The sequence below is a fragment of the Equus przewalskii genome, chromosome 13, assembly GCF_037783145.1.
Source record: "Equus przewalskii isolate Varuska chromosome 13, EquPr2, whole genome shotgun sequence".
Taxonomy (NCBI): Eukaryota; Metazoa; Chordata; class Mammalia; order Perissodactyla; family Equidae; genus Equus; species Equus przewalskii.
Window position 1 is genome coordinate 49,694,561 of NC_091843.1, and position 25,281 is coordinate 49,719,841.

A 25,281-nucleotide genomic window follows, 5' to 3' on the forward strand; every position below is an offset into this window, starting at 1 on the left:
TGCTCAATGCACATTTACTGATGTGTTCTTTTGATTTGCTTTGATTTTGCCGAGATCTTGTTAAAAACATTAGATGCTCTTTGAAATATCCACTAATTTTTTTTTTAAGACTGAGCCAAACTGTCTTTACTTAAGGCAAAAACGTAGTGACGAGTATTTTCCCTCCCTTCTAACAAAGATGAAGAGAACCTCTCCTACGGAAAGTTGCACAGCTCACAGGCAACAAGCGGCTCCCACGGATCCTCCCAGGCAAAGTGGCCTCCCTGAAATCGTGAGAGATTATGTCTGGTAATCGAGTAGCAGAAAGGAGTCCTCACTGCAAAGCGTAAGTTTTAGACTGCCAGCTTCCTTCCTTCCTTCCTTCTTTCCTTCCTGCTTTCCTCTTTTTAATAAAGTGCTTGGCAATTGCTGTTAAATGAAATGATGTCTTGCTTTTCTTCCTTGTTCTCCGCGACTTCCAGCCTTACAGTATAAACTGAAAGCCGAGACCTCCAAAATGATCCTTTGATACGTGTTTTTCCTATGGGTCCCTTTACCTTAGAAATTCTAAGTCCACTCCTAGGTTAGCTGCTGACAGGCCCATGAACTACTTAGACTTTGGGGGCTGGAGTCTTTCTGTGGGATTTCAGCCAATCAGATTGTGAGGCAAAGCCCGGAACGAAACTCTGATCTCTTAATGCCAAATCTTCTCCAGCCTTCTTTGGATGGCAATAATCTTGATCTGCCTTCAAAAACCACGTTTCAGCAGAAGATTTTAGCAGTTGGAAAGGGCATTCCCCTGACATGGCAGACAGTCTCAGCTGGCCCCTGAGAATTCTGTGAAGGCCTTCTGGCCCCTGGACAGGTGGGACAATTTGGGGACTGAGCCATTTGGGGCATTTATTCAAACCTACCCAAGGCGTACAATTTAGGGTTGTGCATCTTTACAAGATTCTTTTCCTTCTTTGCAACATTGTTTAAGCCAATAGCCATTAGTTGAAGTAGTAAAATTAACTGTTGTGGCGAAACCCATTTTATTGACTAATCTGCAACAAAAGTTTTTCTGAATGTTTGCTTTACAAGCTTGTAAAAGGATATCTTCATAATATTTACAAATGTCCGTGGGATGGATATCCATGAGCTATGGTTGGAAGCTTCCCAAAACTCCCTTGGGATAGTTCAATCCTGAACGATCTGGTTGTATACACTGAAAGATTTAGCTTTCCATTTCCTAGAAGACGTTTAAATCTTGCACTTTTAAAATAAGAGTACACTCAGTTCTCTCCTGGGAATATATACTTGATGTATTAAAAAAAAAAACCCCACAGTATGTGGCTATCCTAATAAAAGCAGAAGTAGAAGGAACTAAAACATGTACATAGAATCTAATCCAACCAACTCTGGTTGCTTCTTTATATTCTTTTTCCAGATGAAATTATGTTATGGTCACAAAAAATACTTTCAGAGAGGAAAAAGCTACAACTACTAAAGCCCTTCAAATATAAATCTGATTAATTAAAATTAAGTTAAAATGGCAGCTCTATTGGAAACATGACAAAAACAGGATGCTAAAGAAAAAAAATTGAGTGGAGTCAACAAGGTTACACATAAGTAACACCTTAACATTAATAGAAATCTATTTCCCATTTTGACCCTGAAACCTCTTCAATTAATTTCTAAAATCTATTTACACAGCAACAAGATAAAAATCAATCTGATTCCTGGCACTGTGTCTGTCTGGCTGCCCTCTGTAGTCCAGGAGCCAGGAGAATCATCAGTCCTCCTGCAACTCCGCTTTTGAAAAGCTCTCTTGCTCAAAGGCATAGAAAATGTGCCACTGTCATCTTCCACATCCAGAGCAGTGGTGAAGCCAAATTTTGTGAACCCCTTGAGGGCTAGACCTGAGGGCAATGACAAAGTCCACTGGCGCAGGACACAAACACCTGCAATAGGGAACTCTAGGACTATGCCAACCCCTTCGGCCCTTGCGGTGGATTAGAAAAAATGGGTCCCTTTGGACTACTGCAGCCCCGGAGGGCACAGCTAGGCTGGGATAGTGCAGTCTTGATTTTAGACCCCATCCTTCCCCTTAGCCGGATGCTTTCATGCAATGAAGAATCTGCTCCCACATACAAAGACAAAAATTAAAACTATTTTTGTTATTAATATCTAAACCGCTATGAAAATAGTTAGGAATAATGAATAAAGGTAACTAACTAAATCGCAGGGAGGCGAGTGATGACCTCCTCCCTCTACTGGCAGATACTGAGGTGGAGGTGGGCAGGACGAGTCCAGCAGGATGAGACCAGCAGGACTTTGCGACCCCAAGCCAAGCCTGGCCTCAGGCTGAGCATCATGGCAACAGTGTGCCACACCAGCAGCTCTGGAGGGAAAATCAGGGGTAATGAGACTCCGGGAAGAAGACTCCTTGGTTGAGACTGACTAAGGGGACTCGTCTCCAACTGCCTGAATTATTCCCTGTCTTGTTTGATCTTGCCCTGCAGAAGGTAAATATGCTGTACATCTATGCCTTTTTAATACTCCTCCTTAATCAGGGAAAGGCAGTGTGGCAAAGAGGGAGAAAGATGTGAGAGGGCAGAACAGAAAAGAGCCCAACACACACAGAGTAAACACGGCTCTGATATGGCCAATCCATCACACCTACTGGGTCACACGCCCCAACCTTTCCACATGCTGTTTGGGCTGCCAGAAAAGCCTCTTTTCCTTTGTTCATCTGGAAAACTCCCACTCATCCTTCAAGACACATCTTAAACATCATCTCCCCTAGATAGCACTAATTACTCCTCTTCTATGCTACCCTGAAACACTGTACATATATGTCTTATGATTTTTCACTTTTACATTCTTCACCCTATGTTGTAATATTTGTTTATGAATTGGGCTGCCCCATAAACTATGAGATCTTCAAAGACCAGGGGCTGAGTTTCATTCACCTTTGTATCTCCTGTGCCTAGCAGGGTGACTAGTACAAAAGTAGGTGCTCAATAGATATTTGCTTAATGAATGAATATGTATATACATGGATGAATGGCTGAGTGAATGAACAGGCCACTTCGCATGATTCAGATGTCCAGTGTTTTCATGACGGTGCTCTATCTAGAAACACACTCTCACTCAGATGCCCTTACTTTTGCCAAAGCCCTTGGAATTCAGTTCCACCTCTTTCTGCATTCCCTGAATCCCCGAGAACTTGGATGTGCCCTGTATTTAGTTTTGTTTTTCTTTTTTCACCAAATGGTAATTCTGAGATCCAAAGGGCACACTGACAAGCCGCAATTTGGCTGCTATAATAGATTCAAACCTCTTTAACACATAGGAAAGAGGAGGAAATAGTTCACCAGAATCCTAAAGGGTTCAAGTTCCACAAGAGATGATTATCCAGATGTCCTAAATTGTGACTACCTTGCTGATGGCCATGAGGCTTGCTGATGAACATGAGAAGCCACTCTGTGTGACTCTGGCTCAAGTTCTAGAAGCACAGATCCTCAGGAACTAGAAAGAGTCTTAAAATTACTTACTCCTACTTCCTTATTTTACTGATGAGAAAACAGACCCAGAAAGATTGTCTCATGTCCAAGGTTACACAGCTCAAGCCAGGATCAGCGTATAGGTTTCCTGATTTCATTTTCCCAATGACAGCAAATAAACAAGTAGGAAGTAGGTCCCTTTGTAGCCCAGACACTGACCTTCCGAATAGCCTTCTCCACCAGCTGGCTGAGCCGGGCAGCGCTGCGCTCGGTTCTCGGGAAAGGCGAAGAGAAAGCGGGGATGAAGGGCTTGGCGCTACTTACTTGAAGGGCTTTTCTCCAGTGTGGGTTCGAATGTGGTTGTTGAGGGTGGTGGCCCCGGCAAAGGCACGACCACAGTAGCCGCACTTGAAAGGCCGGTCACTGGAGTGAGTGACCACGTGGTTCCTCAGTTCTGAAGGTTGGGAAAAAGACTGGGAGCAGTGACCGCATTGGTAAGGTCTGAAACAAATAAAGAGACTGCCTGGTCATCGTTCTCTATGCGAGTCAGTGGAAGTCAGCACCATGAGGCAGGGTCAAAACTTTTTGGGGACATTATCTCAGTTTTTAAAACAGAGCTTGGGCTGCTGGGTTCCCATTACTTTACTTGTTGCCATAGGAACAAAATTCACAGAGATGCTGAGACACATTCATTCCCAAACAAATATTCCTTTCCAGTACCAACCACACCATTTCAAGAACCCCTACTCTCTTGTTTTTCTCCCCATCCCTAGACAAATACTAGTGTACTTTTGGGAGGATCGAGTACAGATTTGATTAAGCAGAATGTTACAAGGGAAAATATGTAATTGTCTCTCATAATTCCATAGCACTTCTAACTTTTCAAAGTGCTTTAAAATCAATTATCTAGTTTAATCTTTACAATAATTCTCTGGGGCAAGGAAAGCAGTTGTTATTATCTCTGTCAGTGCAGAAAACTGAAGATAAATCGTCCTCATAGGAAATAAGCTCTTGATGCCAAGGTCATTCTAGGGTGTTTGGACCTTTATTCTAAGTGCCAGGTAAACATGCAGGCAAGCCAGCAAGTTGCATGCGTGTTTTAATAAATACTAAACTGTCTCAGGGTCTGTCTATGGCACAACCCCAACTTGGGGTCATCTGATAATATTGCCTAGACGAACACAGATGTGCACCCAGATTTGTTCCTTTGTAAAAGAAATCCTGACTTCTACTTACTCCCTCCCCCTACTAATATTCATCCATTGGGTCTTTTTCCTGAACTTCAGCTCCCCAGTTTAATCTGGTAGTGAGCAATGATTTATAGCAGCACAGAAATGACAGGATGTCACTATGTTTGCAGAAGGATGACTGTGATGCAAAAGCAAATGGAAGGAAGTTGTGACAAATACCTGATAATTAGCAAGATTATCAGAGAACATTCTTTCCAGCTCATGAGAAGTAAATCAATTTTTGGTTTTCATAAAGTAGATTAAAATTCTGTCTTCTCTACAGAAGTTCTTCTGCTTACTTAAGCAGAATCTGGTGAGTGATATAAAACCTGGGGAGTTTTCCCTATTCGAAGCTATTTCATATCATTCCTTGACAGGGCTCTAATTTGTATATCAAAATTTTTGTTAAGAAAATTAATAATCTGTCATGAAGGATATTAACAGTGCTCATGAAGCCCTGGTCTGTGGCCCAGACATTTCTGGCTGTGTTTAGAAAGCCAATGGTGAAAGCAGACTTAATTGCTCCACCTTTAACAAATGCATAAGATCCAACGACCAGAAACCAAAATGCAGGGCTAGGAGACAATGGTGACCGAGCATGTACAACAATTCAATTAAGTGCAAAATAAAGTGTACCCTCTCATTTGTCAAGTGAAGTGCTTAATTGTGGCTATTTGCCTCACTGAACACAAATACTATTATTTTACCAGGCTTCAGCACACTGAGCACTGATTGTAGAATTTTTTAGGTTGATTAATAGTCTAGGATTGGTCAATAACTCAATACTATACCATTTTAATTACTTACATTTAGAAATCTATCTAACTGCTCTCAAACAAGTTTCAAAGAAATATATAAGAGTCCTTGGTAAGGAGTTTATCAATCTTGACAAATTACACATGCATTTTATTACAATTATAAAATAATGCTTTGAAAGTCATTAAAATTACATGTAAATGAAAATATCCTGCTAAATCTGTTCTTGGTAGTAACCATTAACCTTAAAGGGCTCCTCAAGAAAGCATTCTCTCAGGGGTGAATTTCTTAAACATTATTGAAGATTATAAACAAAATAATATATTTATATATGCTATATCCACTGACAATTGATTTTTCTAATAGTGAAGGAACCATTAACATTTATTAGCCTCTGGTTATCTATTTTTAATAGCTATCACAATAAACAATAAGCCACTAAATAAAACCAATTAATCTTTTCTTTTTTTTCTAACTCCACTGTCAAAAGTTGGGATGATTTATTTCCTATAGTCAGAAGTCAATCCGTCCTTTTTATGTTAATAGTCACAGAGGTGAAGATTTACACACAGAAGAGTAGAAATGACCACAGAGAGGATTATGTTGAATTCTTATACCAAAATAATACCAGTGAAAGGCAAATAGGATTCTAACACATCACCTTGGCCCAGCACCGGCCTGAGAGGTGTTCGCTAGGTATCCAGTGACCTATGGCACAGTTTTCAAAACTTTGCAGATTCAGCTTGACTGAATGGAAGGGCCTAGAACAGGGGAGATAGGAGAGGTGAGTCTTGCTTCAGCCTCTGACCCTAATTAGCTGTGGAACTTGGACAAGTCACTCAAATTCCCTCTCTATTTTCTCATGTCTCTGGTAAGCAGGACGGACTGCTTACTAGATGCTCTCTCACATCCCGTCATGCTCTGTTCCTGTTTTCAGATAATCAACAAACGTGTGCTGCCTGAGGATCTGTACAAGGCACAGGCTCACAAGAGACAGCATCAATAACATGATCTCCATCTTCCATTGTGTGTACTAGCCAGTTCCCTATACACAGAGTTTCTATGGTTTTGTGTATATGTCCACACTAATTAGAATATGGACCACTAAAACTTATTTGGTAAACAGTTGAGAATTCATAGCGACAAGAAAATCTAGTACCAAAATGTAAGACCAAGCCTCATCTTAGCTGATCTCAAAAAATAAAGTGATATCCTTTCATTCTTAGGTAACTTGAAGAATTATTTTAGACCACGTGGTCACATTCACGTTGGCAGAAGATGATTTTATGTAGAATTTAGAACAAATATCTGTACTCTACTTGCCACTATAACAACAGATTGTCTCTCTCAGCCTAGAAATTTACAGAAAGTCAGCCCTCCGAAAGTAAAGACAATCAAAAAGTAATTTAAATATTGACTGTGTCCTAGGCTTTCATCTAATGACACAGGAGTAAGTTCAAGACAGAATGAAACCTTCAAGCCCAAGAGCAGGGCTTAAGAAACATGATTGCCACTAAGGAATCTCAGACATCACAACTTCTTTTGGGAGAACTGGCTGCAGGTGTTAAAACTGTGTACACATGTTTCTACCAGCACACTCCGACTCCTCACCCCTCAACTGACAGCTGACAGGCTTTAGGGGCACAGAATTAGTTGCCATTACTCAGCTTTTTACCCTGATGACTAACATTCCCATTAACTTTTCATGGTCTGGCCAAAAGATAAGACTCAATTTATTAAGCTTTTGGACACAATCAGTTTCAGCTCCAAAGTTCTGTCTCCCTTTGATGTGTCATACTGGAAGCAGTATGGGAGGACTGCGTCAAGTGCTGTGTTCAGTTTTACTCTTTCCAGGATCTCATGTCATTGAACAACTAAAAGGGAATCTCCTTTCTAAAGCACTTTGATTCTCCCCAAGTCATCATATACAGCATTTTATTATTCTCGAAACAAACTCAATAGCATTCCTCACAACAGGATAATCAACATCTCACAAGCATAAGAAGCTTATGGCATTTTATAAAAATTTTTTTTACTACTTGAGATATCTAGCAGTGTTGTCCAATGATAGAAATGTTCTGTACCTATGCTATCCAATGTGGGAACCACTAGTCACATGGCGCTGTTGAGCACTTGTAATGTGTCTAGGGAAACTGAGAAACTAAAGTATTATTTTACTTAGTTTTGATTATTTTAAATTTAAACAGCCTCATGTGGCTAGGTCCAACACAGAAATATCAAACTTCACGAAAAACTAGAATGTGCTCTGTACTCAATAAAGAAATAACTAAAAAACAGACAAAGCCTAGGTTGATTTAGTTAGCATATATGCTGGTCAATTTTTAAGCAGAAATATAGCAGCGAGACAATTTCAGACACCCCCTGGCATTCTCTGTAACTGGCAGCTCCTCTGCCAAAGATTACTCCAGCAAAATGTGCAATTCATTTACTTTGAGTCTGTGATTGGTTTGGTGTACACATAGGAAAAGAACGAAACACTTAGAATTAAGTGCGGTTTGGTTTAAAATATTATTAATCCTGCTTTGATTTTTCTTTCATGGCATGAAACCTCCAGGACAAAAGTTGTTCAATTGGGGCCACATTCTCTCCTTGCCCCACATCATCAGCTCAATGCAAATCTCCTGAGACTTCAAAGGGAGCGCTACTTAGGTCACTGCTGGCTTCATGGAATGAGAAAAGAACAGAGCTGTATGTAAGGAGAAAAAGATTTCAGGAAAGCAGGAAAAGTGCAGAGCCAAAGCAGCTGCAGAAAACGGAAAGAAACAAACAAGATAACCTTCACGCTCGTGGGGAGGGGAAACAGTAGAACACAAGAACACGGATGCATTCCAAAACAACTATTATGGTAATGGATTATCTCCAGGCTCCTCCCACCAAACAGAACCTTCTAGAGCCATCTTCCCCTCAGGTACCACCACATCCAATTACAAACAATAATACCCAAAACACAAATGTGAGCAGCTGACAGTGCACCGAGGAGCCTAAAGGCGGACTTTCCCCAGGTGGCACAAACAATTGAAAAGGAGAAAAGAAAAGGAAAAGGATGCAAAATAAAGATAAGCATTATAAAGACACTTTCTGCAGAAAATAAAAGAGAACATATTCATCAGAAAATAATCCACTGTGATTGAAGGCTTCGCTTACCCCTTTCTGGAGCCCCCCCATTGGGACTGTTGAGAGTTTCTGCAGCAGAAAAACAGAAGAGAAAAGGGATTTCTAACTCCTGGTTCAAGCAAGAGTTGAGTCAAGCTGCCCTGGCCTAGGTAATAAGCCTAAGCAAAACCCCAAATGTTTATGAAGTCCCTAAATAAAATCTAGGTTGATCTAGATTCCAACAGCTTCTTCCCTTTGGATTCTCTCAGGAAAAGAAAAAGTCAGGAAAAAGGAAGAGGAGATTTTTGGTTTTGTATGTTTGATATTAACAGAACAAAGTCAAGAAAATTCCATGGCTCTTGGACCCTCATGAATGTGTTTTTATCTTTAGCGCTAATTCCTACCTCGTCAGGTCAAACAGAATTTTTTTTTGCGTTCAATGCAAATAACAGGGTAGTGAAAAATGGTGATGCTGGCAACCTTGGGTATCCTCAGATCTCTTTCCTTTATATCAAGGCATAAACTTTTTGATGGCCTCACATGAAAAAGCTCACAAATATAGACACACAAAGTCTCTTTGATGGAGGTTCACGTCTTGGGTTTCATGGCCAAATATTCAGTCTGTTGAGCGAAAAATCTTTTGGACTTAAGATTCAGGGGCCTACTTGAAACTCTAACCTGTTTACCTTCTGACTTGTCTTCTGTGTCTCCCTTTCTTGCCTCTGGTTCTAGCAAGATTATCCTATCAAAATAAAAGCACTTGAGTTTTTCAAATAGAAGGGAAATGGTTTCTGACTGATAGGTTCTAAGCTTTTCACTGTATATGGCTGAATGGGCACAAATTGCCAAAGACTAAATGCCAGCTGATTTATGGAGTCAATCACTAAAGAAAATATGTGTATTCAACAGTCGTAAATCTTCACATGGATAATAAGAGAAAAGGCCCCAAATTTAGCAACCATCATGTACAAATCTGATGTTCCATTTCAGTTCGGTATATTTCTCCTGTTTAGCAATTCACCCATGTGACTAAGAATTATGGAGAGTATCTTTTACTTCCAAACTTGCTGGTGCAAAGAGAGCATTCTAGGTTCTGGAACAGAAAAGAAATATTCCAGTCCTATATGCCAGAAGCAAATTATGTAGCTAGAATGGAACTGATGGGTCAAAGTGACTGGACATCTCCCTCTATTTCCCTCTTATCTCCAATAATCAACTCAGATGTGATGGAGTAATTCAAGCATCTCCCCATGATGAGTAAGAAACATGTATTTTATTACTTTGCCTACACAGGGATCAATCTTTTTGAAGTCATAATGCTGAATTTTAACTTATTCGTGAATGATGGTGATCACCTCAAAAGTCTTCACCAACAAAACACAAGGAAGGGAGTAGGGGGGACCCACTGCTTGAGTCATCTGATCCCACTCTTGCTATCCACCTGGATAAAAAGCACTCCTTACTTCACCTCACGTGGGAAGGCCTGGCCACACCACACCTGGCATCTGAGTCAAATCAGCCCGTCAGGGTCTAGCACAGTTTGGGAGGCTCATACCACTTGGATTTTTGCCAATAACTAAATTAGCTTTAAGTTGCATTGACCTAACAATCTCTCATGGAACCGTATTGTGTACATGTACGTTTTCTAATTTGTCAGGTAGTTTTCTGACAGTTTACATAAATGTGTTACACATTATGACACTGCTATTTGACAGGACAGACTTCATGGAGACTTAAACGATAATACACATACGGTTTTATAAGTATAACTGGGGTCAGACAAAACAGTCTGTTTCACTATCTTTCTATTTACCACGGCATATTTTTCTTGCTTCATGTGACATTCAGCATGAAATCATCTCACACTCAAAGCTAAGCTCAGAGTTCCAGTATCCAGAAACTTTCAACTGTCACTTCATTTTACCTGGCATGTTCTGATATTATAACAACAATCAACCTGTGCAAATAGTAAGTCCATACACCTAACTCACTCAATTTAAAAAGCAAGTTCATAATAACACAATTTTAATGCATGTTTTATATTTAAAACACTACTAAAATGTTTTGCAAACTTTGAGTAGATGTATCTTGAAGCTATATGTGTATTTGTAAGCAAGGCAAACTTTCAAAAAAATCCTTCCTGAGTGAGGAGAACAGTTTCAAAACTTTTGTATCCCCTCTAAAGCCAATGGTACTAAGATGTGCAGAAGTCTGGTGATATTTTCACCAGGGGGCTCTCCTATTTAAAGTAAAAGATTGTAAAGACACAGCTGCCTTAACAGCCCTAATGCAAACATTTCAACATTAATTAGTTACAGCAATGCTTGACGCTAAGCAAGTGGTTTCTAGAATGGGACAAATAAAAACATACACACGTGTAAATGTGCATATGTACCCTAAAATGGATTATTATTACTTTAGAAAAGATCCACCCCCTCTACGCCACCCACCTTCCCTGCTAGTGTTTTCCAGCACTAGCTAGGTCATATCCTGCAGAGCCGGGAGGGGAGAGCTGGCTGTATATTACAAGGCAAGGAGAATGGAGAGGCTTAAGATTAATCGATGGCCAAATTAAGAAAATAATTCAGAAGTCTTGCTTCTGAGTCTCCTACCCTATTTCCAAAAATCATTTTCTACTTTTATATTCAAAGTGCATTTTCAATGCTATTCTTAGATATTTGGGTTTAATCAAATTTTCGTAGGACATGAAGGAGAGAGAAAACACAATCCTTTCTTATTGAATTAATTTGATTTTTGTCTTTTGCGCTCCCAGCTATCAAGACTGTCGAATAAACCAGTTTTGATTCATAAATAATAGTTCCATTATATCTACTGTGCCACTCGTCAGAGTACCTGAAATTTTAATTCACTTGTTCAGCTAAATTTCATCCTCAGTTCATGGCCATAAAATTCTTTATTGACAAACTTTCAAACCAACTTTGACTCTGAGGTATCTAGTCAACATTTTTCTTCTGTGTGGATATTAGTTTATTGAATAAGTGGCATCTGTTTTCCTCCACATCACTAGCAGAGTAGGTATTTCCTTTTGACAGCTTTGCAGGATTTATGGGTTTGCATGCTCTGAAGAAAAATAGTACTAAGCAAAAAATTCCAATTCATTACCTCTTAGTACTTAATTAAGTTCATACCCACGGCACACTGGAGGTGAACCCTGAAACGGCTGTGACAGCAGCAGAGCAGCCAGCTATATTATCTTTGGAAGACAGAGAGGATTCTAATTATCATGACCTCATTTTTCCATCTATGATATTCATAAGTGTTCCTTCTACTCTGCTCCCCCTAAGACTTGGACAGTTTGGAAAGCAAGAGCTGATTCTTGTCTGCAGCCACTGTTCATGGAACATGTCTAAACAATACAGTCAAGCAGTGGCCTCACATTTATTACTCTCTGACCTTCCAGAACGCAGACACCTCTTATCACAGGGTTGTCCCTGAGGTGCAGCTGGAGGAGGTGCCTGGAACCTTGCGGGAAGGCAAGCAGTGGGCGTCACTAAGCGAACACACCGTGAGCAGTGAGGGTGGGGGTTACCTGTCGGGGTTCTGCGTGCACACGTGCATCTGTAAGAGGATCCGCTGCGTGAAAGTCTTAAAGCACTGCCCACATTTCCAAAGATGCCAGTCACTGAACTCCGAGTGGAGCTGGCTTGTGGAAGTTGGGCTCGCAAGGACTCGCTGGTTTTTCACGTTGATTTGGTTAAATCCTGACTCAAGGGGCCCAGACTTGTCCAGGAGGGAGAAGCTCCTGCTGCACGGAGTCTGTGGGAAAACGACGGAGCGCTGCTGGGTGGCCGGGGACAGTTTGCTGCTCTTGTTGAAGGGCTGCAGGGCGTCTTGTCTGCACATGGCTTCCATTACCGTCGAGGGGACATTTACTGGGAGAACAGCAATAGTTATAAAAGATCAGTTTTATCAGCCCTTAAAATAAGCACAATGACACATGTTTCAAAAAAATTCCTATAAATCAACATCTAAAAAATTTGTTTTTCTAGACTTAGAATTAACATAATAGCAGACAATTTGATTTGAGGAGAAAAGCGCTATTATCACAAATTAATAACTCATTCAATGCCTATTTATTAAGCCAGTACCATATGCTCAGGATTGTTTGTACACGGTCTTTGCCCTCAAAGAGTTCCCTTATGACTTGAGACAGAAAGACTCCATAAGGAGGGTCCACTCTGCACCCCAGCTTTGGAAGGAGTTCAGATGGGAGAGACCCAGAAAGAAAGGGAGGAAGAACGGGGTGGGGGGCTGTCCAGAGAGGTGGCCTTGAGCGGTACAGAGAAGGTAGATTCAGGCCTTTCACCAGACCTTGCTAGCACAGGACACGTATTCAAGAAAAACTGGCTGAGGAGATGAAGGGAACAATATGAAAGATGCCTGGAGACAGAAGTCTGGCATGCTGGTGGGACAGTGAGGGAGACAGGCTGACCGAGAAGGCCATGGCTTCTCAGTACTGTGGGAATAAGGGGTAAGGGGTGTAGACCTCAGAGGGCCTTTAAAGTCCAAATAAATAAATAAAGACTTCAGGCCTAGGAAATAGACACAGACTGTTTCTGAGCAGAGAAATAGCAAGAACAAAAGAAGCAGTGTTCAGGGAGGGCTTGAGTGAGGTATGATGCACAGACAGGGTGCAGTGGGTAAGGGAAGAGCGGGAGGCAGCGGAGTATGCTGCTGGCAACTCAGGCTTTGGAATCAGAAAGACCTAGATTCAAATCCCGACTATGCCTTTTATTAGCTTGGTGATTTCAGGCAAGTTATTCAATCTCTCTGTGCCTCAGTTACCCATCTGTAAAATGAGGACAGTGACAGTAATAATCCAAAAAGTAGTAGCAGCATGGCTTAGTGGTTGAGATGGCCTAGATTTTAATTCCACTATTTACTAGCTTTGTGACTGTGGGCAAGTATGGAACACTGAAATCCACAATTTAGTTTTTGGTAAAATGGTCACCTGAAGGATTGAGTGAGATAACGTACAGACAGCATTTAGTAAATGTATTGTTGCCACTCAATAGATCTTGAGCTCTATGAGCCCTGGTTTGCTCATCTTTAAACCCCCTTTTATGAGGTTTAAATGAGGTAATGAAAGTACTCATCACAGGACCTACCATCAACAATGGCCACTATTCTTATTATTATAGAAGGAGAAGAAACTGGAATGAAGGGAGATGGACCTAAATTGAGGTGGTGGCAGTACGAGTGGGGAAAGAACTAGAACTAAGAAACGTTTTCGAGGAGGGAAACCTAATATACTTGAAATTCATTATTCTTTTTTTTTTAGGTTGTTATTGTGTTAAGAACATGTATCATGTATTCACTGGTCAACCCATAGGTTCATAGGTGATTAGAACCTAATGTGCTTAAAAACTATTATCCTTTTCTTAATTAACTACTGTGTCAATAAAATGTATTTATTGGTTACTTCAGGGGTTAAAGGGATTAAAAGTTACAGGGTGGTCAAGAGAAGGGACTTAGAGATCAAAATATTTGAAAAGGTTGATTGGCAAAAAGATTGGTGATGAGAAGTAAACTATGGCATTCTGGTTCAAGGCCACAAGGAACAAAACACATGGACCGGAAGCTCCCATCCTTTCCCGCAACAGACCGTTGCTACGGAGCACGAAACTCAAGTGTCCTCAACTACAGAGAGAGAATGGTAGGGGACTGTGACTGCGGAAGTCTCCACACTTGAGTGGACAGGTAGATACCACATGTGGGGACATAGAGGGATCGGGATGCTGCCACTAAGGACTCTTCGACTCAGCATTCTGTATAATCATGTGTATTGGATGAATCCAACAAAAGGAATCGCTGAGTCTACAGGGCTCTGTTGGCATGATGCAACTGTCCTAGGAAGGAAAAACAAAGCAAGAGACTCACAGGCCTAGAGAGAGCCTAGGGTTTGTCCAGTTGGCAATTCTTTACCCTGACTGCACATTAGATTCACAGGGGAGATTTTTTTAAAAAATTAAATCAGAATCTCTTGGTAGGGCCTAGGCACCTGCATTTTCTAAAGTTCACCAAGTGCTTCTAATATACAATCAGCATAGAGAATCACTGATCTAATCCTACCCTCTGTTATTACAAATGAAAAAAGTGGAAGCCCAAGAAGGCCCAATAACTTGCCCCGGGTCAGACACTCAGTTAAGGACACAGCTAAGTTGGAAGCTTTAGCTTTCTGACTTCCAGGGTGTTTCTTTCTGACCACACGCCTATGCTGTCTCTGTTTACTAGCTGTGTTTCAAAAATAAAAAGACATTTTTACAGCTAGCATAGTGTGTTTTTGTGTGTATGTATAAATACATATCATATATACCAAAATATATTATATATGCACACATACACACATACATATACATATTTATGTATGTACGTATATTTTATATATAAACATTTATGTACTAATTACAACTTCTGGAGCAAAAGTGCATAATCAATATAAAATTTGTGCACACATTTTGACTTTCAAAAATTCTTGATTGCACACAGACTGTTACTTTTTAAATAGGTATTGAAAGATAAGGAGGAATGTTTTATCATGTTTTGGCACTTTTTAAATAAAAATTAAAACTGCAGCACTGTCAGAGATCAGGGGAGAACTCGTCTTGTTTAACCCATTTATAGCTAATCCAGAAGAGACAAAGCATGGGAGACCCACAAGTTTTCAGGCAACACTAAGCTCTTGCAGGCTGGGAAACGCCAGATGAGCAGGGGGCAGGCAGGGCAGGAAGACTGTGGAATGAAGATGTCATCGACATGCATGGGAGCAGGAAAACCAGCCGAAGCTTCCCTATTGGAAAGAGGAATATAACGCCTCTGGAGGAAAATAATACAAATAATACTCAAGTATAGATTATAGATTCTGACTTCTCACTTATGCGTCTGGAAAGTAACCTAATAAAATCAATTTTCAAAAATTGTTAAGGTCACATAACCTTTATGTTAAACAAAAGTATTTGTGGGCCAACGAATGTTTTTCTAAGTTTAACAATCAAGGTCAAAATGGTAATAAAGAAAAATTTATACCAGTTTGTATAATAATCTGGGATGTATGAGATCTGAGTTAATGATAATGATAGCATTTAAGCCATAAGAGTGGGGATGGTTGCAATAAAATTCTTCTCTCTTTTATTATTTTCTTCTCTGGGATACCCCAAAGCAAATGCAATACGTTTCAAGATATAGGTAGCAAGACTTCACTCTATATTCTACTTTTGGCATGATCCTTTATTGTACTTGTGAATAAATTCAATCCAACTGAATGAAATGAGCATATAATTCAGAGAGAAGAAAAAGTAAGGATAGGAATGAATAATTTTCACACAAGCAACCATATTTGATCTCTAAACTGTTCTGCAGAGCTCCTGCACACTTCCATGGGACCCTAGAGATCTACAAAGCATAGTTTTTTAAAGCAAGACTTTTAAAGCAAGACTAAAGGACAGAGAGGATTATTCTTGCTAAATACCAGCCTCATGGCTACAATAATCCAAGGTATTAACAAAACAGGAAATTATCAGGAAGAGGACAGGAAACGAATCAGAAAACACTATCTCGTCCCAACTTAAGATAGTATAGACAATTGCAAACAGCACAGAGATGACTAAAGAAAATGACCAAAAAGATGAAGTGGTTTCTTCATGAAGACATGCTAAGCTAGTAAAATCTCTTCAGTCTATAAGACAAAGATTAAGGGGAAGAGAGCAAATTCTCAAAGCCTTAAAGGATATAGGCAAGGAAGAACACGAACTCATGAAATCCTGGAAAATTAAAAGATTGAGAGAGGCCAATTCAGGATCCATAAAACAAGGTCCTCCTTTACCCCCTTGTCCATTCAGTCAGTCTACAAGTACTTACTAAGCATCCATTACATGCCTGACCCTGTGCTGGTGCTGTGGTTACAGGGGAAGAAAGAAAGCCCCAGCCCCTGCCCTCACGCCACTTAAACTCTAGTGAGAGAGACTGACATTAAACAAAGGTTTTTACAGATAAATATTCACTCAGTTACATCACCTCTAAAATTCCATTAATTTCAAGTTGCACCATTAATTGCAAGTCACCATTAATTCTAAGACATCTGCCAGATTCAGAAAGACTAAAATGTGAAAAATATATGCATGTTAGAATTGACAACATACAGTTGGTCCAAGTGTGATAAGTGCTATGAGAGAGAATAAAGAGGTGCCAGGAAAGCATATATCAGGGATGGCTAACCTCGGGGTGTGAGGGATGGCATCCCGGAGGGAGTGACCTTGAATGTGAGTCCTGAAGGGTACACAGACATCAGACAGGTGCAAAAGGAGGAAAAGGCAACTCAAGGAGATGAAACACTGGCAGCTTTGCCAGAGGGTCTGTGTGGCCTGTTGCGGCAGGAAGGAGCTCAGGGCACTGAAGGAATTGAGAGGCAGCTAATGTGGCCAGAGCAAGAAGGGTTGAGGCGCTGCAGCTGAGGCTGGAGAGGAAGGCAGCACAGCCGTCAAGGCCTACGGGAGCTGGGCAGGTAATGGAAGTAAGTGATGGGAGGTGGGTTAATACAACAGAGGATGGTGGAGTCTGCAGCAAATGAAATAGGGCATGGCCAGTCTAAAGATGTTTGAATTCTAACTTTGTAAAACACTATGTGAGCCAAGCAAAATATTTATGGACACTATATGCCGCCCATAGGCTACGACATTAAAGAACTATGGATTTATAACAAGAGTAATGGCAAAGGTGGGAAAAACCAAAAAAGGTTTTTTTGGTTTTAGGGTCTGAGGTGATCAGATTTATGCTTTAAACACATCATCACTCTATATTGTTAAATGAAAAAGTGAGATGTAAAACAATGTATGCAGTATGCTGCTATTTGTATAAAAGGGGGAGGGTTGGAGTGAGAGCAAGAGAAAGAGAGGGAGAACACATCTGACTGGGCAAAATATACGTCTGGAAGGATACCTAAGAACCTGTCAACGGATTGCCTCTGGGAAGGAGAACTATATGTCTATAGTACTTTCTGGATTTTGATCTATGGAACCGAACTACCTATTAACAAAACAAGTGACTAAGCTGAAACAATAAAATAAGCAAATCAATGAAACTTCACTTTGGCCGCAGTGATGCTAAAAGGGAAAATGTGACATGCAGAAGGCTAGTGCAGTGGTCCAGGCCAAAGCTGATGGTGACGCCAACCAGGTGGTAGCAGCAGAAATGAAAAGAAATGCATTTAAGAGTATACAATCAACAGGACTTCATAACTGACTGGAGAGAAGGATGAGCAAGAGTGAGGTGTCAAGGTTTCTAGAAAGAGCAATTGGAGGAGTGGGAGTGAGAGTTACCGAACTGGAGGAGAGGCAGTTTGTGGGGGTGAGTAGAATGGTTTCAGCTTTACTGGTTTAGTCTGAGATGCCTATGAGACACACAAGGGCAGACGTGGAGTGGACAGTTGGATAGCAGTCTGGGGCTCAGCAGAGAGATCTGGATTGCAAATAGAAATCTGGAGGACCTGTTTTAAGTCAGGTCCCCTGGGGGAAAAAACTCTGAAAGGGAGATGTGCAGTTTTGTGTGCAGGAGCTTTACTAAGAAGTGCTCCTGGGATCGACACTTGTTGGGGAGTGAGGCAAGGGGATCCTGTTGAGGGAGGAGATTAACAGCTCTGGAGCTGGGAAGGTCCTTCAGCATTGTCCTGCTTTGGAACAAGAGAACCAGTCCTTCTCCACAATGACTAGTCACTGGACATGAGCTACGTGGGGTGGTAGAATGACCAAGAGTAAAATAGCTCTTAGGCTGGAGGCAATTCCTGGAGACAAACTCATCCGAGAGCTCTCCGCTCTACACTCCCACAAACGAGGGGAATGAACACCTCAATCCTGTAGCAAGGTTGGGATCTAGGAAGCACACCACAGCACCTACGAGGTGAAATCTCTCACGACAGCAAGTTTCCCTGTGTCTTTTGTCATTTCTCTCTGTGGACATATTTTCAGTGGGTGCTGCCTTCTGTTGGAGTCCTGCACAGATGCAGAGGCATCCCTGTGGGGTGACTTCTCCTTTGCCTTTGCTTCTTCTAGGACCCTACAGGATTCTCTAGTTCTAGACCAATTTTTATATTCCTTTCTTGGCCCAGGGTTTCCATACTTGGAAGTTTGTGCACAATCAAACCCCACACTATCCTATAGTTGTGGCTGGTTTTTAGAGTGTGACACTCTGTTTTCACTAATGGCCCAAGACAGATGGTTCCCTGGCCTACTGGTTGAGGGCAGCATTTTTCTAGTCTCCTTTCTGGGACAAAATAGTAACTCCCAGTTCCTGGATTTATGTAAGGAGTCCAATCTCAGCTTCCCACTGTGCACAGCGGGCCTGGAACCTGACTCCTCCCAACTGCATTAATACTCAGTCTAACACCCCTGGAGCTCAGGCTCACTGGCCGTCATATGTGGCACCTGCATTGTGTTTTGTACTGTAGTTGTATGCTTATGTGCCTTCTTCTAGCCTGAGTTCCTTGAGGACAGGGCCTGAGTTTTGTAGCTCATCACGATGTTTCACACAGGGCCTTGCACACTGTTGTTCTTGTTGGGTTGAACTATATTCTAGTCTCCTCAGTGTTCATAGATAGAAGGCTTGAGTAGGGCCTTCCTTACCCTGGGCCTAGTTTCTCATTGTGGTGAGGTGGTGGGGGTAAGGGGCACTATGCAGAAGTGTCCCTTTTTATTTTCTGCTCTGTAAAATCAGTAGGAAAAGGCTGGCCTCATGGAGGCAGAGTTTACTTCAGTGCAGCAACCCCTGGGTTGCCATCAAGTTTCACATTCTGCTACCTCAGCTTCATATGCCAAGACAGAAAAAGCAGCAGGAAGACTTGTTGAACATTTATTCCCAGGTTTTTTTTTAATTTCCTCTGAAACAAATATGAATACACTACGGTCTTTACACTCTGCAGGAGCTAATCCCCCACTGGAAGCTTTGGGGAACCTCATTCCTTCTTGCGGATGCAATCTGTCGACACAGGCGTTCCTTCAGGCTCTTCTGAAAGGCCCACAGTGGATGGAGTGGCTCTCTCTTTGGAGCTCTATTACATTCATAACTATGGGTTTTTAAAAGAAAATAACATAGGAATTGCTTCCAGAACTCAAATGCCTGTGTGAAACGCTGTCTTCTCTTCGGGGCAAGGCAGCTTTCAATGGCTTGTCCAGGCACTGTGTATGCCCCACTGCTTCACGGCAGCTGCCAGAAGGGCAGTGACTGGAGCCTGAGCCCACCACACATGCTCAGTAGGAAATGTGTACTTTCGATGTTGAAAGAACCATGGGAAGAAAATGATATTTTTATAAATGAAAGTGCTTAATAAGTATTATTCACTAAGTAAAATCATATTTTTCTTGAATGTCTTGGTCCATGTATCAATTTCATTAATGAAGAAAAATCTGGCTGAAGTATTTAATCCCTCCTAATAATGGCAATAAAATTCTCAATATTTATCCCGTGAGCATTTATTAATTGTTTACCGGGTGCATAGCACTACAAGGAGGCTCTGTGGGGGCATTTTGTCAAATAAGTCTTTGATCTCAAGAAGCTTCTTTTTAAGGTACCTAATTTATTTTGTGGCTAGCTCAGTAGGATAAAAATTGTCTTAGAATTGCTAATCCTGTTGAGATGATTTAAATTACTCAGGGCTGTGGAAGGCTAGCTGTTAAATTATCTGTTCATGCCCTTTCACACATTTGTGCTTTTAAATCACACAGAGTATTTTCTCAGTACAGAATAAGGAACCCTCATTATAAAGCATTCCCAGGTCTCTCAGTGAATCATATGGAATGAGAATCCATCTTAGAGTTAAGAGTCAAAGTCATATATTTCCCCCACACTATCTGATGAAGCTTTCTGCTGGTTTCTTGGGTGGCCAATCACTGACAGATATATGACTTTGAGACAGGAACTGAAATAAAATTCCTATAGTGCCCTTAGGGGAAAGGGAGATTGTCACTGTTGAGCATTTTAGTCAATGACTTAATTCCCTTTAAACTTCCCTCCACCCTTACTTAGAGCTCTGAACTCAACCCAAAAGAGCTGCCTAGTTTACCTACTGAATCCACAATACTTCAAGCTGCTGTGGCTTTGCAAATTTCCTTCCAAGGATTTCAGGTGCTAAATGACATAACATATGCCCTGGTAGAGTTTATTCAATACTCTAATCAACAATCTCAAGAATGCTTCCCATAGGTGGGACTATAGGAGAAAGAAGGATTGAGAAGCAAAACATATGTTATTTCCGGAAAGTACATTTTTTGATGGCACTGCAGCGCTGAATCTGAAGACCAGAAGTTACACTCTTAGACGTCCATTGTCAGGTGTCTTTGAATGGCACATAAGACCCCATAATCCTCCAGCTCAGCCCTAAATCCCTCTCATCCATGCACCACATCATGAGGTGGAAGCAATCTTGTGGATGTGTGACTTCCACTCCAGAGATCCCCGTCAAGGGGAAGAAATGCGTTCCCTAAGTAGTCATTCCACAGTTTCCATTTCTGACTCCTAACTCAGTAAATGGCCATTCCATCCTTCCAGTTCCTCACACCAAAGCCTCAGAGTTATCCTCGACTCCTTTCTCTTTCATTCAGCATCCAGAGTATCAGCAAAGGCTGCTGGCTTGACTTTCAAAATATATCCAGAATCCAACAACTGCTCACCACCTCCACCACTTCTACTGTGGTCCAAACCACCATCATCTCTCCCCTGGATTCCAGCAAGAGCATCTAATTGAATTCCCTTTTCTATTCTCACCTCTTACTGTGTAGCCTCCACTCAGTAGCCAGAGTAATCCCGTTACAACTTCACCAGGCCCACACAGAGTAACAGCCAGATCCTGACGGTGGCCTCCTAGGCCCTACAAGATCCCTAGCTCTCCCCATATCTGAGTTGACTTCTCCCCACCTCACTCACTCTAACACACTTATTTCAACCTCATGGTTCTCTTCCAACAGGCCAGGAATATCCCCATTTTGCAGCCTTTAGACTATTAGTCTGGATGCCTGGAATACTCTTCTCCAAACTAACACATGGCTTGTTCCTTCACTTCCTTAAGTCTTTGCCCAAAGGCCACCTTCCCAGTAGGGCCTACCGTGATCACTCCCTAAAACTGCAGTTCTCAACTCCTGGTACTCCTTACCCGTTCTCTGCTTTATCTCTACACTTATCACCACCTGACAAACTTTTTATTTGCTCATTTACTTGCTGATAATCTGTCTCCCTCCACTAGAATGTAAGCTCCATGAGGGCAAGAATTCTTGTCTGTTGTGTTCACTGCTGTATTTTCAGGACCTAGCAAAGACACTGGCCCATAGTAAGTGTTCAATAAATATCTGATCAATGAATGAATGAATGAACCAACGAATGAATATTTGGACTCTGTGTTATGTATTTCAGAACTCTAGGCTTTGATATGTTTACTCTCGACATTCCTCAACACAAACACACCAGAATAATGTCTTCAGAGTCCATAGCAGGTTGTATTAGAGGAGGAAGCAGAGGACATTATAGGATTTCTGGAATTCTGTTGGATCAAATTCCATACTTCAGAAGCTTAGTTTATGTCAAGGTTCTAACGTACAGACAGGCCCACGTCAGCAGATCATGGGGGCTTATACTGGTGCCTTTCTTTGTGAGGACCTAGAAGTAGCTTTAGGGAAGTTGGGGCAAGGAGTCATCCTGAGAGGAAAGCATACTAGCCTGCATACCTATATCTGTCTCTAACACCAACTGCACACTCGGGTCCAACACTGAGATTTTCTCTTATGAAAACAGACACTCCTTCACATAGCAGTATCACTTTAGAAAAAAAACTTTCCAATGGAAACTTGGGAGGTAAGAGGAATGTACTATATGTCCAAAGATGCATGTTTTGATTTGAGATTGGTTTGGGGTTAGGGTAAAGTATAAAAGGACAGTTGATAGTAATATTCTTTTTGAGGATTCTGTTTTTTACAAAGAAAATAAAGACAATATGGAAAAGAAATATCTGACCATCAGCATTTGGATCAGTAGTAGTATGAGCATTTTTTTTTTTATTGGAGTGTGTATGTAAGAGAGAAAGAGAAAGAAGTGAAGAAGGAAAAAGTTAATAACACTTTTTTTTTCTGAATGAACTTCCTTAGATAGATCTGTTCTCTCTGTTTCTTTTTCTGTTGCATAATACCAAATCATCAATTCACAGATTAGTCAATTTGGTGACAAGAAAAAACAACATCATTGAAACCAGTGTTTTTCACTGAACCATATCAGAATTACCCAATTCTTTTCCAAATACTAGAAATCACCTTATAATATTTTCCAAAGATCTGATAAAACAAAAATATAAAGTTTAAGTGAAAATTGCTACATTTGCATTTGCCTAGATGTTAGATTATTTTTAAAGATTATGATTGTCATAGTAATAAGGATAGAAGAAAATTACATGGTTCATTTTAGAGTAAGAAATTTAGAGAGACACAAATTCCTCAGCCAAGATTTTTACCTCCATTCCTCACTCCAGTGAGTACGTAGGAGGAGGCACACCCAATTGACTAGAGGGGTGTACTCCATTAAACAGCATTGTTTTCTCTTATTTCATTTTTGCATACAGTGTGACTCCAGAAAGACTGTGCAAACTTTCAGAGCAGAAGATTTATCTCATGCTGCTCTTATAACCCCAAAAGGTGGCAAGCACAGAACCAGACACACAGTAGGCACTCAGTAAATACCAGCCGCCTTAACATTGCTGCCAGTAATTATTTAAAACTAAGGGAAAGGTTTTGAAATTGTGAACAGGCAAAGAAGGATTGGCCTATACAAGTGAAAATGCCCTGTAAAAAAGCAAAGAACGTACAAGGAAAAGAAATTGATGGACCGACTTGGGCACATTGGCATTACGTATCAGAGTGACCTGCATTTCAGGAGTTTCAAACAACACTCTTAAAAAGTCAGCTTAGAAATAGGTATTTGAGATGTGAATTCAGAGCCAAAAGAAATTCTTACAGTTTTCATCCTGGGCAATGCATTGTAAGGGGATCCCAAAGAAAGACGTATAGCTGTCATTGTACCACACCAGAAGCTCGGTACCCCTGGGAATATCTATACAGGCTCGGTAGAATATATTCGACCTATTCAAAACAAAAGAAAACCCAGCTTAGTAATAGGTAGGATTCATGTGCCCCCAACCACATTTTTATTGCCCCGAAAAAGTCCTCCCAGCTCCACCTAACCAGTTTCTGTTTGTAATAAAATCTGCACCCACCTAATCATTCCCAGCAACCAATTAGAGCCTGTAACTCAGTATGATAAACAGCTCACAGTTTATTTCCACAGTGTCCCTCCACAGAATGTCTTGGCTGAAGAGACAGATATTTGGCCCAGGAGACAGCAGAAAGAAAGAGTTCATTTAAAAAAAAAAAATTCCATCTGACACTGATGAGAATATTCTCTCTCAGCAAATTGCAGACACCGGTGCCTCAACCTCAAATATAAATTAATACTATTGACTTCTTATTTGAAGGAAAAGCATTCTGTGTATTCTTGCAACTTGGCATTGGGAGTTCCCAATTTTGTAACAAAATTAAGCAGCTTTGTGATATAAGGACTGAGAGAAATAAAAATCTTCCCCATTGCCTTTCTTCTAAAGTTTGATACAAGAGAGGAGAAAAACTCTCTTATGTGAAATGGATGGAAATTCAATAAATACAAGAAAGAGCACTTTACTCTGGCTGAAAGATTACACTCTGAAATGATAGAGTGAAGGGACCAAGAAATAAACATTTTATTATAACAGCTTTGGTACTGTAAAGAAAAATCTACAGATTAAAAAAACTGCAACTGCTTTTCTCAGTGAAGAATTGCTACAAATATTACCCTCAAGTTCAAGATAAAAGTGTTTAGGGTTGGTGGGCCTTAAATTTAGCCTTTCTGTAAGGAATTGGCTGTAGTAGGGCAATTTGTCCCTTGTATAACACTGCAGACATAAGGCGAATCCTTCATCACATTTTTCATGGCAGTGAGATATGCACTTGTCAACATATTTTGTCACCACAAAGTGGCTCTTGGCAATAGGATCATAAAGATCAATAAAAAAGTGCAGATTCTCAATATTTTACTTGCAGCTGCAAAAATTTCATTTATCTTGTTATTTTCCTCACTTGCTGCCATTCTGTCTCAGGAGGGCACTGCTAGCTAAGCAGAACGTTTTTCCCAACATTCTATGAATATCTGACAAAAACTCCAGCCAGTTGTCCAGACCTCACTACTCTTCCTTCCTCCGCATCTCCAAGAGCTGTGCGTTTTATTAATTCTTTCCACTGCTACGTAAAAAAATCAAAATTGGAGCAGAGCTATAAATCACTGGCATCTCCTAACTTGAGAAAAACGGAGTCTACTCTGTACTTCACCCTTGTAACATTTCATCTCTCGGTTTGGCTTCCCTTCATATAAACACAGCGCCCGGCAAATGAATGTGCTAAAACCAAATGACACACTTTGCCGCTGAAAGAGCAGAACTGTTTTCGAGCAATGGGTGGTCTTCTGAGGCACGGAGTAGGCCGAGAGGGAAAAAAAATGTGTAAGCATACACCGTTCCTCACAAGCGGGCAGGGCTTCCAAAACTCGCAGAGATCTCTGCATGTTCAAGCACATCAAAGGGATTTTTCCCTTTCCAGATAATATTTCCTTTGCTGACATGTATTTAGTATTGTGGTTGGATG

The 25,281-nt window shown here is 40.9% G+C and overlaps 1 protein-coding gene across 3 annotated transcripts in view; it reads right to left on the minus strand.

The window, feature by feature from the left end:
* The window catches only part of PRDM6 (PR/SET domain 6), a 124,800-nt gene that overhangs the window by 31,735 nt on the left and 67,784 nt on the right, over nt 1-25,281 (minus strand). For 2 of the 3 annotated variants that reach the window (XM_070569413.1, XM_070569412.1), the window contains 3 exons: nt 23,567-23,691; nt 12,117-12,459; nt 3,792-3,968 (listed from right to left, as the gene is read on the minus strand). In XM_070569413.1, coding sequence (XP_070425514.1) covers nt 3,792-3,968; nt 12,117-12,459; nt 23,567-23,691 — 645 coding nt within the window. Of the gene's footprint in view, nt 1-3,791; nt 3,969-6,002; nt 6,214-12,116; nt 12,460-23,566; nt 23,692-25,281 lie in introns of those variants that run through there. The other variant, XM_070569414.1, reaches the window with a different exon arrangement.